At 46.5% G+C, this 16974-nt stretch overlaps 1 protein-coding gene across 1 annotated transcript in view; it reads left to right on the forward strand.

Annotated features, from left to right (window-relative positions):
• The first annotated feature begins 186 nt into the window (after positions 1–186).
• Positions 187–16974, forward strand: part of LOC8052085 (heat shock 70 kDa protein 14) — a 33771-nt gene continuing 16983 nt past the window's right edge. The window contains exons 1-9 of the mRNA XM_040223200.1: positions 187–272; positions 577–657; positions 6580–6705; positions 7264–7381; positions 8058–8151; positions 9964–10068; positions 11450–11614; positions 12871–13026; positions 13848–13950. Of these exons, the coding sequence (XP_040079134.1) occupies positions 213–272; positions 577–657; positions 6580–6705; positions 7264–7381; positions 8058–8151; positions 9964–10068; positions 11450–11614; positions 12871–13026; positions 13848–13950 (1008 nt within the window). The 5' untranslated portion in view covers positions 187–212. The remainder of the gene's footprint in view (positions 273–576; positions 658–6579; positions 6706–7263; positions 7382–8057; positions 8152–9963; positions 10069–11449; positions 11615–12870; positions 13027–13847; positions 13951–16974) is intronic.

Genomic DNA, 16974 nt, shown 5'->3' on the forward strand with positions numbered 1-16974 from the left:
CTAAACAATAATAAAGTTTAAATTTGTAATTGTTTAAACCATAAAATATTTAAAATTAAATGTATTTTGGAATGCCATAATTCGTTTTTATATTTTAAAAGATAAATAATTTGTATTCTAGAGTTTTTAGTTGCTATTATTGATTGTTGTGTTTCTCCCGTTTCGTCGTTCTCCTGATTCATTCAGCGCGGGACAAGCCCTAAACAAAAAGTATGGCGGCTTCGTTTGGTCTGTATTTCGGCAACACCAACCTTTGCCTGGCAATTCACAAGGTATGCCCTGGGAATACTGTGCGGTGTCTAGTTCGCTCGGCGTTTAAAGCCTTCGCATACAGTTCCAGCTCAGCAGCTAACTATCTCGACGCCTACTTTTTATGTTCCGACCAGACTGTCACGAGCACGTTTTTCTTGCCGACATGTTGAGGCCATTCATAGACGTGCCGGATCGCAACCGGGTATACCTTTTCACACTTTGAACGGACATTACACACCTTATGAAATGCAAGCCGAACGTAGGCGATGTTTCAATCTGTTTAAAACTTTTGTTCTGAACTAAATATGCTCTCGTGCTTTTCAGGATGGCAATACAGAAGCCGTCGCCAATGACTCAGGTGACAGAGTCACCCCAGCTGTGGTCGCCTTCTCAAACGGAGAAAAGGTATGGAAAAAAATGGTCGAAGTGCAGGCGAGATGATGTTTAAACCCTGTGATTGGGAGAAAGCTTGTTAAAATTAGAAAAGACAGAACACGGGTGACAGCATCTCAAATCGAGACGTTTGAGATGCTGTCAGGATTGAAACACCATGAAACACCACAACAGGATTGAAACACCATGATTGAAGAATAAGCGCTCGATTCGTCATTTCATCTGGTTTCGTGTTGTGTCAGCAAAACTTTAGTGCCGAAAAGTTGGCAAGGTTTTAGCTTTCGTTTGTGTTGCTGCTTTGGCATGAAATGCACTACCAATAAGGTGTAGTAATATGCAGTTCAATATTTCAATTTGAAACTTAATATTTAACTATGACCTTACAGAAAAATTGTGACCAATAAAATTCACCAGGCATAAATCAAAGTGCATGGTAAATTTGGCACATTTGCCCAGTGCAAAAGAATAATGAGAATGATAAAAGTAATGCTGACAATGGGCAGTAGTTGGGACAAAGGACACTAAGCTCCATATACATGAGAATGCAAAGAAATTTTAACATAGCTGCAGAGACGTGAAGCAGGGGACAAAGAATTGTGACGGCGGTGATGACCACGTTTAATTAATGTTATGGCGAAAGGACCCGCATTACAACGCAGTTTTTCTCTTGTTTCTAGTATCTTCGTTTGCACATTTGGAGCGCAATGCAGCACCGTTTCTTCACTTGCACTTTATTTTGCGCCGGTAGCAGCAGGTCTGCTGGAAGCGGGCCGGGGTTTGGAGGCCCCTGCTCTAGATTATTTGTTTGTTGCAGTGTATCTACCGACTCTTCCCTGCATTAAATACAGGGTGCAGCCGTAAGGACTGAGACATTTGGCATACCTTGCAAAATTTGAACTCCAAACACGCATACCTAAAGTTGGACATGCGAACGTCTATTTAAAAAAAAAGATTTATGTCTATTTTTCTTACAGCTCAACTTAAAGGCAGTAAAAAAAAAAATAGAGCAAAAAAATGGCGGCTGCATTTCCTATGCCCTATAGGTGGTACTCACTGGCAGTCATAGCTGAGCTCGCTGCTGCTGAGCACGTGCTGACCGCAAGCTTCCACAACGCTTTCAACACACACACATGCCTTGCACTGACGTCACATCGTCCATTTCACACCACCCCGCAAGAAAGAGAGCGGGGAAAGCTGCCTTTGTACGAATTTTGAGTGATGGGTTAATCTTCTATAACCTTTTTGGAGGAAGAATAGCGACGTCTAAAGAAGTCTAGGGCACACAAAGGAGAGTCCCTGTGAGGAGATATTTTCTCCTTCCCCTCACTAGCATGCGCTGTGAGCAGTAAGCTCAAATATGGCGTCCAGTGAATACCACCTATACCAGACGCACGTCGTCTGCACATCTATCTGCAAGCTTGCTCCCAGGTGGTTATTGCTCATATATTTTGTTAAAAGTATTAATTATTGTGACTATCTTGCTTATTGTCAGCCCCTACTATTGGTTCTGAGCGTTTTTGCATGCAGCTAGCCACCTGGGAGCAAGCTCGTAAACCTGTGTGCAGACAACAGGCTGGTATAGGACATGGAAAATGCACAGCCTCCGATTTTGCTTTATTTTTAACAATTCCTTACTTCTGAGTTCAGCTCTAAAAAAAATAGACATGAAACTTCTTGCGAAACTGTGTTCGCATGCTCAATTTCAGGTATGTACTTTTGGAATTCGATTTTTGCAAGGCGTGCCAAGTGTGTTAGTCCTTGCGGCTGCACCCTGTACGTGACGTCCAAAAAGGTGTGGGCGTGATCATTCAGTCAGATGACAATGAGGTAGTTCGTTAAAACGGGCCTCTTCTAGGAATCAGCAACACTCCGAAATAGATGTATGTCCAACAGGGTTTCCAACCGTCTCAGATTTTGCGGGACTGTCCCTACTTTTCATGAGGCATCCGAGTTCTGTTTTTCCCTGTCGGGACAGCTATATGTCCTGGATTAGGTCCATTCCCTCCAGTTAAGAATTTTATAAGTGATCGAATGCAGGCCTTACAATTCACGTCGTGCTGCGAAGCACGAAGCAGTGCTGCGGTGGCTAGCGTCGGCTGTGAGTGGCTCTAGCCTTTTTAGCATACACGCCACGGCAAGCAAAATCGGGGCAACTCTGGTGCCGGGTAGTGCCTGTTATCATTGTCGTTTGTATAAACCCCTGTGTCTCCCTTCTCCTTCCTCGGCCTGCCCCCCCGTCCCGACTTCCTTAATTGAAGAGTTGGTAACCCTAATGTCCAAACATGCAAGATTTATATAGATGTAGGCAATCCTGCGTTAAATTGTGTGGAAACCAAATTTCGGAGCTCGTTTTTTGCTTCAACATTACACGAGTTAAAGGGTTAAAGTATGACTTCACCGATACCAATATTTGGTAGGAAAATGCAAGAATACATATTTTAAACTGAATTAAACGATAACCAAAAACCACCTCATGGATGTCTGGGGAGCTTCAATAGCATGTCGCGACGACATCAGGTCAGTGAGAGCAGTGCCACAACGGGAAATATACTCGCTCATAGAAGTTACTTAGACCTGAGCTTTGTGCCGTGGTGCTTCGGGGAAGAAAGTAACAGCAAAGCTGGCCGTTTGTTTCAGTTTCCGATGGTCTTTCCGACAACGCTTGTTTGGGGTGGTTTGGGGGCTGTGTACGTGTGATGTGATGTCGACGCTACGAATTGTTGATTTAAAGGTATTCAAATGCCGAACATGTCGACGACAGAATGGCCGCCTTGGTTGACTGTTCCTAACTCGATCGCTACGAAGTCAAAACAACTACCATGGTTGTTAAAAGAAGACGGCCCGCACGACTCTGCAAAGTTGCGCTTGTGTAAACAAATCGCTGTGGCATGTTTCGTAACCTCGGGGAGGCGTGAGGGAGCCGACGGCCAGGAAGATAGGTTTGAGCTAGAAGAGTGTGACCAAAAGCCGCGTAAATTCTAATAAATACCTGTTCAGACTGGGAGCAGAACCACACTGGTACCGCACCTTTGGTAACCGCTTTGGCAACAATCTTTTTTACAACCGATTTTATGGACCGCTGGTCCACTAGACAATTGCAACTCGACACTGACATGACGCTTGGCAGAGGAAGACTTGACCGGCATTGAGTAGCTCCCAGAAACTGCTCTAACTCTATGTCTCTTGGCGTACTGTCGTGTCAGGATATAAAGGACATGCTAAAAACTGCACGTAACCATGTTGCAAAGGCAATCTATATGGCATTTATTTGAGCTCTATAAGACCATAACACACAAAAAAAAGTGATAGAACTGACGAGTGTCTCTTTTAACAAGAGTGTTCGCCACTGCTGCATCTGAAAACAAGCTAGGGATGACTGGAGAGAAGACTGGCCTTAATCCAGAATAGAGGTCAGGGTTCAAACTATTTGTACGGAAGGGTCCACAAAGGCCACATTTGCTTATTCTATTCAGCGAGCCAGCCAATAGACCTGTTGCAAAACGTACAGCGCCACGACGGCAAGGAATTTTGGGAACCGTCGGTACAGATCACTTGCTTTCTCGCTACGCCTCCATGACTGCGCGCGCGTCCCGGCAGCTACTGCCAACAGCCGTTGCAGCCATCCGCCATCCCGCCCATCCTCCGAGTCGTACGTTGTTGGCGGTGTACCGTATTTGTGGCAACGTGAAAGCATCGCGACGGGTGAACTTATTTGAATATGTTATTCGTCGTAACTTACCTTCACGTATTGAAGTGTCACCGAATCCATTTAGTTTGCATCGCAACCGTGGCAGGTTTTGACCAGGTTCGACAAAGCGTTGATGCAGCAGACGACAGAGCCGGTACATAGGAGAGGGATGAGAAAGGGGCAGCCGTTGGCTCGTTGCTCGCCCGGCTCGTCTGCTTACAAGTTGTTGCCGTGGTAACCTGCGCCTGCCCGCGTAGGCCGCATGGTCACGTGGTAGGGGAGGAGGGGCATACCAAGGACTCCCATTATTCGTTGCGCGCGCTGGCTTTCAAGATTTTTGGTAAGGGTCTATCGTGGGCGGATTGTCAGAGCAACGTTGCGTCGGAGTGCCTTGCTAGGCCTAGCATTCCTATACTCTGTTTCATACTTAATGTACAACGCCGTCAAAGCTGCTAGTGCAAGCATGAGGCTTGATCTCCGTGACACATCTGCACGCATTCTCGCGCAAATGAAACGGGATACAGGTAGTTTTTGGCGGTCGGTCGGTTGGTGGGATTGTTGTTGGTGTTGCTTTTCAGGTGTCCGTGGTTCCAGCGTTTGTCTCCTCGCATTCAGTTTGAAGTACCTTTTTCTTTTCTCTTGCTGCTTGAAGCCAGGACATGCGCAGAGAGCATGTTGAAATGCCCGATGGTCCGCGCGACGACGTAAGTGAGTGATGTTGCCGACCATGTGGATTTGATCGTAAAAAGTACATGCAGGTCTGGAGCTGTTGTAGGATTTCATCGTAACTTGCACAAAACTTTGAATATGGATTTTTTCTTAGGCTTTGTCATACACACCTTTTTTGTCATAAGATTGTTTCGTGAATAAGCTCGGTTACTTGCTGCGGACAACGAAGACAAGGCAGACAGGTCATACAAATATGGTTGTAGGCGGAATCGCATCTTGGCCATCATGGCTACTGGTGATGTGGCGGTGTATTTAAACGTCATCATACCCACTGCTCTCTTTGCGTTGGTCTACCATCACGCACAGGAGGCAGCTCCACCGGCTCCGCGATGTGCTACGACCCTCGTGTACTTTGACTAAACGAGTTTGTAACGCGTTGACGCCTCCGAGTGGCAAAATTCCTAGCTATAGTACAATAGACCCTGCATGACATGACAGCGTCAAGACGGTGCCGGATCTGCGGGATCTCCCGAGATGCATCTTGCTCTTCGATGGCTGATTTTGAAGTGCTCTCCAAAATCCCAACATTTAAGATCAAAAATATAGTCATCCGCCTAAAATACGGCCATCAGATTATCAATTACAGGTTTAGCTGATCCTATTCAACTTACTTCTTGATGTTTTCTGCATATTTTAAGTTTCGATTCCGTATCCCTTTAAGAAATGGCACAGAGGGGTTTCATATTTATGCATGCCATTGGTCAGGAGTGAGTAGAGGCTAAATGTATGGGTGGCAGTAGAGTTACTAGGTGGTTACACACAGAGTATCGGCACCTTCCTTCCCCATTGTCTGATGTCGCCAAGGCGGCCATTTGTTCGTTCGCATCACATGACGTTTGCTTACGTGCCAGCAGCTCGTTGGCGCTGCCATCTTGATACTCCGAGCCGTGTGGGAACCGTCTGCAACAGTTGTGGTTCGGGAATGCAACCTTTTGGGCGGTAGATAGAATGTTAAGAGAACATTGGGGTATCTAGTCATAATGCAACACCTAAAACTGGTGCAAAAATTTTTTAAAAATTTTCAAGTCGAAAAAAAAAAAAAAAAAGACAGCAGTAGGAGAATGTTTCAACTTCTCGAGACATTCTTCTGTTTTTATTTTTCTTTGACTTGAAACTTCATTTTTCCGCACCACAGTCTCAGGTATTACGTTATGTTTAATCATCACCAGCTTGCCTGCATACTCGCTGTTGTTTTGTTAATCGTGGTATTGTCCTTCTCTGCCGTGAAAAGTCTTAGCAAGCAAGACGGAGGAAAGCACTTCTTGCATCTTTAGTCAGCCACGTTGGCAAGAGCTGGTGACAACTATTCTATTCTAAAGCGTTGCACTATTCTAAAGCGTCGCACATCTAGCGTCTCTAGGTGGGACAAGCTGGCGCCTGTCACGATCCATCCAGTTTCAGTATTCTGTAAGCATAATTTCGGTGGTAACCCAGAGGCAGGAGAGGCGTATATAAGTTATGTTTGGGTTATTAGGTCTGTCTGTTTAGAAAGCGTTCCGTCACGTTTCGTTGTCTAGTCGGTCGGCCTTGCGGCCAAGAGCGAGATGGTCCGCAACCCGACTGGAACCATCTGCAATCTCAAGTCGCTCTTGATGGCCACGGAGGACGAACTCTCGCAGCTGGCACAGGAGAGTCCCTGCAAGGTGAGCTGAACCCCCTTCCGTTTGACCGTCTAGCAAACGGGGTCGATCCCGACTCAACATTTTGGGAACACATGTTCACGTTTTAGGGTTGGCTTGCTACGGCCCCTAGTGGCATGAATTCTCAGTTCATTATTCTTCAGTTACTTTCGTGAGCTTATCGTGGCACAGAAGTTGTTTCGAGAAGTTGAGATTTGGGTCGTAATGCGTGGCGAAGGTATATTCAGGACGGTAGCGATCAAGTTTTAATCTAGTACTTTTAAGCTTCTAATCCAAGTGGACGTGTAGCAGACAACCATACTAGTCAGTCAAACAAAATGAAGTAATACTACTGCCGGGTGGGCATAGCAGGAGGGAGCGGAAACAAAGTGTGATGTTCCCGTCTCGCAGTTACATGTGCCGAGTGTCGATCGAAGCATCACACTCTCCCTCATGCACACAGACTCGTTGACTAACCGTTCTTGCTTGCTGCCGAAGGTTCAATTTCAAGGTTTGCCACAAGTTCTGCACGTTCGTCCAGCCTGGTGAATTCGAGTTCTTGTTTTACACTTTCACACGCAGATCGTTTTTGAAGGTGGCAGCGTCCACTTCGACGTGTCTTCGGGCAGCGAAGATCGAAAGGCAGCCACGAAGCACGCCCGCAACGACGTGCTCGTCTATCTCTTCCGCAAGATGTTTGGTGAGTGGTTGTGGTCGTGCATCCTAACTCCTCCAGTTTTCCCACCTCCAGCGCGAGCTTCCTACCTTCGATTGTGCTTTGGCCTCTCTTGAGCCTTAAGTGTGCACACATAGCCAAAGCATGATAGAGTGCAACGAGCGCATGGTGGAGGCCAGGCATCTGATATGGGCGCCCTGTCAGTGACTTTATTGGTTGTGGTCCAGAATCCCAGTGTAGATTATATTTTGCCTCTACATGTTATCGGTCTTCTCGTGGAAACTGCATTGGCCATCCTGTAGGATGGCCAATCATCGTGACCAATTGCTATTGGCCACTCCTGTGCAGCCAGTCAATCGCAATTGGGTACCGCACTGACAGCCAATTGTGATTGGCTGTTTAGTATGTCTGACCAATCGCGATTAGTTGTCCAGCATGGGTAGCCAATTGCAATCAGTTACTCATGTGGGAAGCTAGACACACACGTTACCATGGCCCACGAGACGAAAGTTTCTAGTTTGAAAGTCGGAGAGCATACTTTCGGGCGTGGGATGGCTCGGTGATAGGTCACGTTTTTTATTTAAAGCTTATTATGAGTTCTCGTGGTTGTTGAGGGTACAGTTATAGTGATCGGAGTTCTACATCGTTCAGTGTGCTGTGAAGTTGACGACGTGCCGACCTCTCGATCGGCCGCTCGCAGAGGTGGCCGAGAGCCAGGGGTCCGGAGACGAGGACTACCCCGTGGTGGTGACCGTGCCGCCGGACTTGAACGACGACCAGCGACAGTTGATCAGGTGAATGTCGGAGGGTGCAAAATGCTCTTTGTTTGCGGGTAGTTTCATTTTGGAGAAACGTGGTGGACAGGAATAATAGCTTTAACCTACAAGGTCAGGTTCTCTCTTCACCACGGAGTTAAGGACACAGTGACAAGAAAGTGTGCACGCCAATATCAACGAGAAAAAAAAGGAAGAAGAAAGATTGTCAGGAACGTGCACGAAAGACGGAACGATGGTGTTGTCACATTGTGAGCTTATTAGTTTCCTTTGAGTGTTATTTACCTTTACTTTAGCTATTAAATATCTGTTGTATGATGTCGGCTCCCCTCTGTGAACATGAAATACATCACTTAAGTGAACCCCAGTGCACAGGAAGTTCAGTCAGCCGAAGCTCGGCTGTTCCCCGTTCCTGACGCATGTGCTTGCCAGGACTTGGGTATGGCGTAGAAAATCGACATGCCTTTCGTCGTGGTTAAGGTCGGCTTTTGTTAGCGTTTTCTTTTCCAGAGATTGGTTAGGATTCTTAAATTCAGCTCCCATGTTTTTTTGTGTTTTTTTTCCTGCTACTGACAGGTGAACGTAACCTCTTATCTCACGTTGCTTGGATAACTCTTGAAAACTGTTTTTGTCTACTCCTAGGACCAATAGCTTTGAAGTTTTTCCCTTGCCGTTTTCTATTAACAATTGGAAAAAAAAATACCAGACTCGGTAGTAATCTACCTGTTATCTCAATACTTATTGTGGGAAGCACTTGCCCCCCTTTTGCAACTCATGATTCCACATTTTATTATTTCTTTGTGTTGTGCTCTAAAACGTGCAATGACTGTATGCCCTCTTTGTGTAAAGACCCTTGTAGGAATTTAAAGGGGTACTCCGGCGATTTTTTGCGGTACCCCAACTAACTATACCTTTCAGACTCACCGGCCTTTACTCCTTCCGATATGCTATTTAGTATCGCGAAATTCAGAATAGTTATTGCGAAATTGGCGAGTGAAAATGATGCCAAAACCAACATTCTAATATCCCCGCTCTTTTCAGTGCCGTGACGTCGGGAAAAGGCAGGCGTGTGGCGGTTGAGCGGGTAGTTTAAAAGTGGACTATGCCGAGCACTTGTTTCGTTCCTTTGTGTGGGCGCTGGAGCGAGCTTTCTAAGCATTCATTTGGCACTATGAAACTGCTTGTAATCAGTCAGGAACAAATTCTACAGTCCAAAGAGTGAACACATGCCTTCCCCTGACATCCCTTTCTCATTGTTGCCAGTAGAGACTTTCACGGTGGTGACCAATATTTTAAATTCAATAACTCGTCAAGAAAACTTATTTTGACCCAATATTTGGGTTACTGTTTCAGCAATATTTGTTAGTCTGTTTGGCAAATTTTCAGACACATCAGGGTCTATGAATAAAGCGCAGGAGTACCTTTTTGGGGGACTAATACTGTCGAGACCGGTTATAACAAAGTCAACGGGAATCGGAAATTACTTTGCTATATCCGCTATTTCGTTATAACTGACTTCGGTTAACGAAGTGCAAAAGGGAGTGGGAAATCGTGATCACTTTGCTGTAGCCGCTATTTCGTTATAACCGACTTCGTTATAACTGGTCTCGACAGTAAATGAACTGTAATGGAAGTGGGAAACAGCATGCGTCGACATAAACAATGTAAAAGGGAACTGCCGCTGTACTGCATGCTGTGCTGGTCCAGAGACTAGTTTTATCTGCCAATACTTTTGCAGTTGATTTTGAGGTGTCTCCTTTGGTAGTTTCACATTATTACGGGTCCTCGGGTTTGGGCGAATGCGGCGAGTGAGGCAATGTTGGTGTCGTGCAGGGAAACGGCCTCCAAGGCAGGGTTTCGGGTACTCCGCCTGGTGAACGAACCAACGATGGCTGCGCTGGCTTATCACATGAGCACAACCCCCTCGCTGGCTGTCTGGTGAGTTGCAAGTTTTCTTATTGCTACAAATCAGTGACTCACAGTCAGGGACATTTGTACTGAAAGAGTTTAGCCAATGGGTGGGAGCTTTCACTGCACTAGGACTAACGCCTTTGGCGAGATTCATGCTTTGCGTTTGTTACGAGTGCCGTTACAAGTCACAAGTGTGAGAATGTGCGAGACATAAGCCACGAACGAGCGCTATGCCGCCAGTCGCTTCTAAGGGCCGCTCAATTTGGTGCCGTGCCGCAATTCGCTTCTAAGGGCCGCTCAATTTGGTGCCGTGCCGCAATTCGCTTCTAAGGGCCGCACAAAGAGTGAGCCTCGTGCATTGATACACTTGATACCGGGCTCATTTGATTTACCTAGACTTGGTGCACACTGCCAAGTTTGATAGATGAGTGCAGCCTCTGTCAAAACACAACCAGAAGTACAGTACCCTGCACTTTTCTGCTCCGGTGCAGGCAAATCAATTGAGCCCCTACTTGCTGGACAAACACAAGTGCGTCAAGGGGCTTTAGCTTGAACAAGCCAACTTAGCGACAACACCATATGGCAGGTTACCCTATCTAGAGACAGTCGTGGTTTGTTATCTGTCAACAACACCAGGGGGAACATATGGTTTCCCAATTGCCAGATTCACAGCTGTGGTTTTTAGACTGTCCTTGTCTCCAAAAGGCTGCTGAACTCTCTGAGTAGTATAACCGGCTCTGGTCACGATTAGAAAGTTGCAAAATAATTAGGCAGTCGTTGACACGATCGGTCGGTTACTTTTGTCGTCGAGTGCTTGAAGGGTTTAACCAGATACTCTTCAATCGAGAGACATTGCAATCTATCCTTTTCTTTTTCTTCTTTTTTCGGAGTTGGGGGAAGTGACACATCTAAGACTGCCCGACGGGCAGGTCATTCTGTCGGGATTCGTAAACTGACTGTTGTGGCTTCTAAAGCACGAGAGTGTTTATGACTTCTTTCTGGTGTTTTCACTGCTTCCTCGAATGTGGTCTCTCGACTTGCACCCAACGATGTCGCAGATGCGCTGCGCTGTTGCCTACTACTATCCTGGCGTTGGCACGGTAGCGGTGCTGGTTGCGGCAGACGCCTGTTCTGCTGTATGTCGCTTTGCAGCTCGACAGCCTAGAATAGTTTCATCAGCCAGGAGTTGGGACGTCGCGACTGATCTTCTGCCCGAGCTACTACGACCGATTCTCGAGACGTCACGGCCCGAGATACTACGACCGATGCCGGCTCTCATGACATCCCTCGTTGCCAGTTGGAGACCACTTTTGACGCGTGGTTAGAATAGGATGCCAAGCAGATTTGTTTGGGATGCGTTCCAAGCACCGTGCATGCGACGGTTCAACCGCAGCGGCGTCTCTCGCAGCCAGTACCTGGTGTACCGGCTGGGCGGGCGCACAACGAGCGCCAGCGTGGTGTCCGTGTGCAACGGCGCATACCGGCTGACCTCCCACGCCGTGGCGGAGCCCCGGCTAGGGGGGCGGGACTTCACCGCCGTCCTCGTCGAGCACTGCGTGCAGGAGTACCAGAGGTGAGCGCGGGGTTTGCAGAGGGCTCGTCGATGTGCAGAAACAACATTTTTGCGTGTGTTTATTTGTATGGGTTTCAGAGTGGTAGGTTGATGTGAAAACCCTTCATGGGCCTTTTTTGCTCGTGTTGATACGACTGCACAATGTCACAATGTCCCGTAACATTAGGTGTCACGCGATACCGCAGCGTCATGGGACAGCGGAAACATCCGAGAGTGCTGCTTTTAAAAACCCCGTCAAGTGCTTTTGCATCTTTATTGCATTTTGACGGAATGTGTAAGCCAGGAGATTTTGTTTTTTGTGGTAAATGCTTTCTGGTGGGAGTCAAATATCAAGGGGGGTACATGTTTGGACTATTAATCGAATATCATGGGTGTTTTATTTGCATTCAAGGTTTGGAATAGACTTGCAGGCTCCGATACCTCATTTCACCGTCATGTGAGTGAAGGAGCAGCTTTAGGGAGCAAGCTCAGCAATTTGAGTAACCCTGCTATGCATGCACACTTGGGAAGTGAGTGTCGGCCAAGACAACATGCTCGTGCTGTAGTGTCGTCGCCTTCGCTCGCACCTGTATCTAATACTTGAAACCAAATATTGCTGGCAGAGAAGCCCGAAATGGTTTGACGATTTTAATCGACCCGAAGAAAATAAAGTTACAAATCGCCATGAAATTTAACCAAAGTATCTCAAAGTGGGCAAACCATCAAGGAGCATTACTTTATCACGAGCTTTCTCTGCCTTTGTGTTGCGAGGATCCCGTCACACTCTTTGCCATGGCAGTAGTTTCCTTCGACAGGTTACGTGTCGTACAACAATTAATCTATTTTCTGAGCTTAGAGGACTCTGCCACCTTGAATGGCACTTCTCACTTCTACTTTCAAAGTTGTGCGTGTAACGGACCTATGCAGAGACAAAGTCGTCTGCTTCTTGCGCAGCAGTTGCAGCGACGTCAGAACAATGCCGAGCTCTGATTGGCTTTGATTGCAAGGATTGTGGGTAGACCTCAATGCTAGGTGCCTTGAGGTCTACCCACTATTTTTTTCAATCGACCAATAAGAGCTCGGCATTCTGACGTCATCGCAACCTCTGTGCAAAATGCTGATGAACTTGCACTCGGTATACTTTGTTTCGCCTCAGATACGAGCCCAGCCTATGCTATGAACGAATGGGACTAACCATATGGCGTCTCAAACAAAAAGTTCATATCGTTTATCCGTCGTCGGCAATCGCCTGATCCCCGTTCATCCGTTTTTTGCAGGCAGACCCGGGCAAACTTGCGAGAGAGCCGGCGCGCCCTGGCGAAGCTCTGGAACGCGGCCGAGACGGCCAAGCACGTGCTGGCCACCCTGGACTCTGCCCAGTGCTTTGCCGAGTCTGTGCACGACGGCATGGACCTCAGCATCAACATTAGCCGGTGCGTCGGGACACGCCCACATTGCTCTCGACTATTCGGGAGTTTGACGCGAGCTGCGAGTCGTGTGCTATCGGGGAAAAAAAAGTCTCCACAACGCCCGTCATTCATGACGGTGAATAAGTGGTTTTGCGGTTCTCGCATTGCGCCTTTTCCCGTCGTGCGGGAAAAGGGTGATTTTATTATTTTTCGTCCCGTCGTAACTCAGCAAACTGCATCGGAGACAGACACGTGATCACACTAGTTACACACAGTGCTGTCAAGGCCACGGGCGGGAGAGGAGGGGAAGTCGCCTTCGTGCAAATTTTGAGCGACGGGCTTTTCTTCTAATGGAGAAAAGTGACGTTTGGGACGCACAAAAGAGGATCCAAATTTTTGGGTCACAGACTTGCCCCTGTACCGCTTCGATTTGCTCGAAGGAGCCTTAGCGTTCGCTCGTTCCCAAGTTACGGCGAAAGAAAGTATAGACGTATGTAGAGCGCGACGCAATTGTCTTGGCTGAGACTGCCGTTTTTTTGTTTCTTTCCAGCAGCCATGATTCAGTTGTTGAAACATTAGCGCAATGGAATGGGCTCAGTTGAGGCTTCCATCGAGGTGGTAAAATTCTGTCCGTTAATATCCTCTCCTAGCGCACCGACGTCGTGTCTGTACCGTTTTACGTACTTGAGCACACCAATAGAGATAGAAATAGAATAAAATGACACGACGAACAAAAAGGTTGATGGGGGTAAGACATCCGTCTTCTCCTTCATATTGTTTTCTTATGGTGTTTTTGGACGTTCCATTGTGCAGAACCGGTTATAGTACTTTGTTTGTCTGTGCAGGGCACGGTTCGAATCCCTGATGGGGCCCCTGCTGTCCCGGTGCATCGAACCGATCGACCACGCTCTTGCAATGGCACGCCTCGGCGTTGACGACATCGAAAAGGTGTGTTTTTGCCCGTGTCTTTTGCTGCCGTAATTTCTCGGTCTAGGTACCGCATTTTCCGGTGCATAGACCACAGGGGCAAATTTCAGTCGAAGAAAGGACGTTTTCTTTCTTCGATAGTATGTGCCCTGTGCATCACCTGCACTTAAAGTTTTTCGTATACGGTGCTCCTCAGAAAATGCCCGCTTTATTAGCGCACCAAGAAGCTTGCATAATGCAGCATTAAAGGGGCTTTCAAGTGGTTTTTGGGGAAGCTATTTTTTGGTGCAATGGCATTAAGGAACTGTCAGTGAAAAAGTATCTTCAGTTTTAGAAGGCAGAACAGCCTATTAATCACGCAGGAATAAAATACACTTCTGTTCCTGCGCCGACCAATGAACTTATCGTATGTTTGAAAATTTTGGCGGCCTTTGTAAAGTTTCGCTAAAGAAACAATTTTCAGTTCATTTAGATATGTTGTGCATGATAATTTCACAAGACGTAAAATAGTTCTAATTTAGAATACGCGATACTGCAATTGTAGTTTCACAAACAAGGGACTCCATTTTCTCCTGCCTTCCTCCGCGGGGTTGAATTTCCAGTTTTCTCGGGATGCGCGGAAGCGCACGTATCATGAACTCTTTCCCTCCGGGTTTTCGGGAAGTGCGTTCGTGTCTCCCGATCCTCCCGAGGCGAAAGTCGACGTGGCGACATCGTTTGACATCACGTACCAGAGGTTACGCTGCGATGCCAAACGTTTGTTTGGTTACGACCTGCCCCAACCGCAAATTGAAGAACGCCCGAAAAGGTCTGTGTTTCATCGTCCTGCCGAAAGATGAACCTCGGGGAAGCACATGGTTACGTCTCACCGGCCGCCAAGACGACACACAAAACATGCCTATGACGCCCCGTTTTTGTCACGACTGCTTCGACCAAAGTGAGTTCTTCTGCGCGGAGGACACCGCCTGCTCGTCCTGGGGACCCGAACACGACTCGGAAGCGCTGCTATCGTCCACATCGCAAGTCGGGGTGGCGTCATAGGAAATCATCCTCAGGTCGGCTGTCCGCCGAAGAATTTCAACCTCTAACGGCGTCAGGTCCTCGAGCGTAGAAAACTCCACCATGATCGAAGCTCGAATGATAAAAATGTTAGGCCGGTGCGGCTACCTCGGGATCGCTGCGCGACGGGACGTTGTCCAACGCCATTGGCCCGAGATCGTTTTGATATGCGAGCGGTGACCAATGAGAGTGGTTTCGTTTTCGGATGGATCCGAGGTTTGGCGGCCTTCAATTACATTTTTATTAAAGAAATAATCACCGTATGACTATATTTTTTGGTTTTTAGGGATACTTAGGGCGTCTAGATTCAGTTGTCATCATCAAGACACAAACTCAAAAACCACTTGAGTGCCCCTTTATTGTAATTTGAAATTTGCAAAATTCACCGCATTTCTCTTAACGAATTAGTCCACACCTGCGGACTAATTTGTACAGCTTTTCACTGTGCAACATATGCTTCGTGTAATCTACCAGTCATACCTTGTTACCATATATTTCAATGTATAAGCCACACCTTTGTGTAAATCAGACCTGTAAATTTCTACGGTCGGTGTGGCAAAATTACAATAAAAGGCCTGCATGCGTGTGATAAGATTGCAGTGTATGCGCAAGCGAGAGCAAGTTTCAATATTCGTGTCGACGAATCGAACGAGAAATATACCCGTGACAAATTTCTGCGGTTAAAGTTTATACTTATAGAAAAGAATGCATATAAATTGCACCGTAGCATAAACCGTGCTGATGAAAATACTGAAAAAAAAAATGTGACTTGCAGTCGGAAAATACGATATGTATTGTGGTGTACATGATGAAAAGAGCTCAAATTACGAAGAGAAAGTGAAGAAACAAACAGAAACAGGACAGGACGAAGCTGTTCTCACAACTAAAGTTTTTTTTGGTGGCACAGTTTCTAAAAGGAAACAACATAGCCCAAAAGATTAAAGGGTAACTGCAAAGAAAAAAAAGTGTATTTTTAAACAGCTTAATTGGGACAAGCATGTCACAAAACAATTTTTCCAACAAAAACAAAATTTTTTACAGCAATATTTATCGCGCGGGACTGATTTTAGTTTGCGGCTATTTTGTCCGTTTTAAATCGCGCGCCACAAAGTTGGTATTATACGTCACGGAGTGGCTGCCCTACGTCACGGAGTGACGTATTCCAGATATATAACGCGCGTCGAAAGAGCGAGAGTTTCAAATGTGGAGAGGTTGTGACTCCGACTAAATTACATCCTGTGGCGTAAATATTGCTAAAAGAAATTTTTTTTTTTCGCGGAAGATTTGTTTTGTGACATGCTTATCCCAAATAGGCTGTTTAAAAAAACAACATTTTTTTTTCTTTGCAGTTACCCTTTAACAAACACCTATAATGGTGGCATAGTTTCTGCCTATGCCTTTGTGCTATGAACTTCGGTGCAACGAGAGCAGGTTTTAAAAAAAAACAGTTGTTTCGCCACTTGTCAGCGAGGCTGCGTTCCAAATCTTCCTCGAGTAAGTTCTGATTAGTACTCTAGTGCGTCGTATCGTATCCAAGGTACAAAACGTTTGCTACGGAGCGAGATTGAGTAAATTTTTCAATACGACTCAGCTGGAAAGAAGATAAGACAGCATGTTTCTCCTAATCACGGGCAGGCCAGGCCTTAGCATGGGCGGTAGTTTCTCCCGTGGCCCGCTGCTCGATGAAGTGCCGGGACCTCACTCTTACAGCACTTTAACCCCTTCTAAGAAAGCATATAGATTTCACCGTTTGGGCCTCTTCACTCTATGGTAAATTCAACGAATTTCCAGACTAGCTAGACCTATGGGCCTCGAGGTCTTCTGCCTGCAGGAGCTTACGCAGAACTCTTCTTCGTCTTCTCAAAAAACAATTTTCCATAAACAACCCGCTGGATAGAAGTGTCGAAGGACAGTGACAAAGTGAAGGGAGGTAACGACAAGAGGGACAAAGTTGTCATTACCTCCTTCACTTTGTCCCTGTCCTTG

The sequence above is a fragment of the Ixodes scapularis genome, unplaced genomic scaffold (assembly GCF_016920785.2).
Source record: "Ixodes scapularis isolate PalLabHiFi unplaced genomic scaffold, ASM1692078v2 PGA_scaffold8__174_contigs__length_109621045, whole genome shotgun sequence".
NCBI classification, from domain to species: domain Eukaryota; kingdom Metazoa; phylum Arthropoda; class Arachnida; order Ixodida; family Ixodidae; genus Ixodes; species Ixodes scapularis.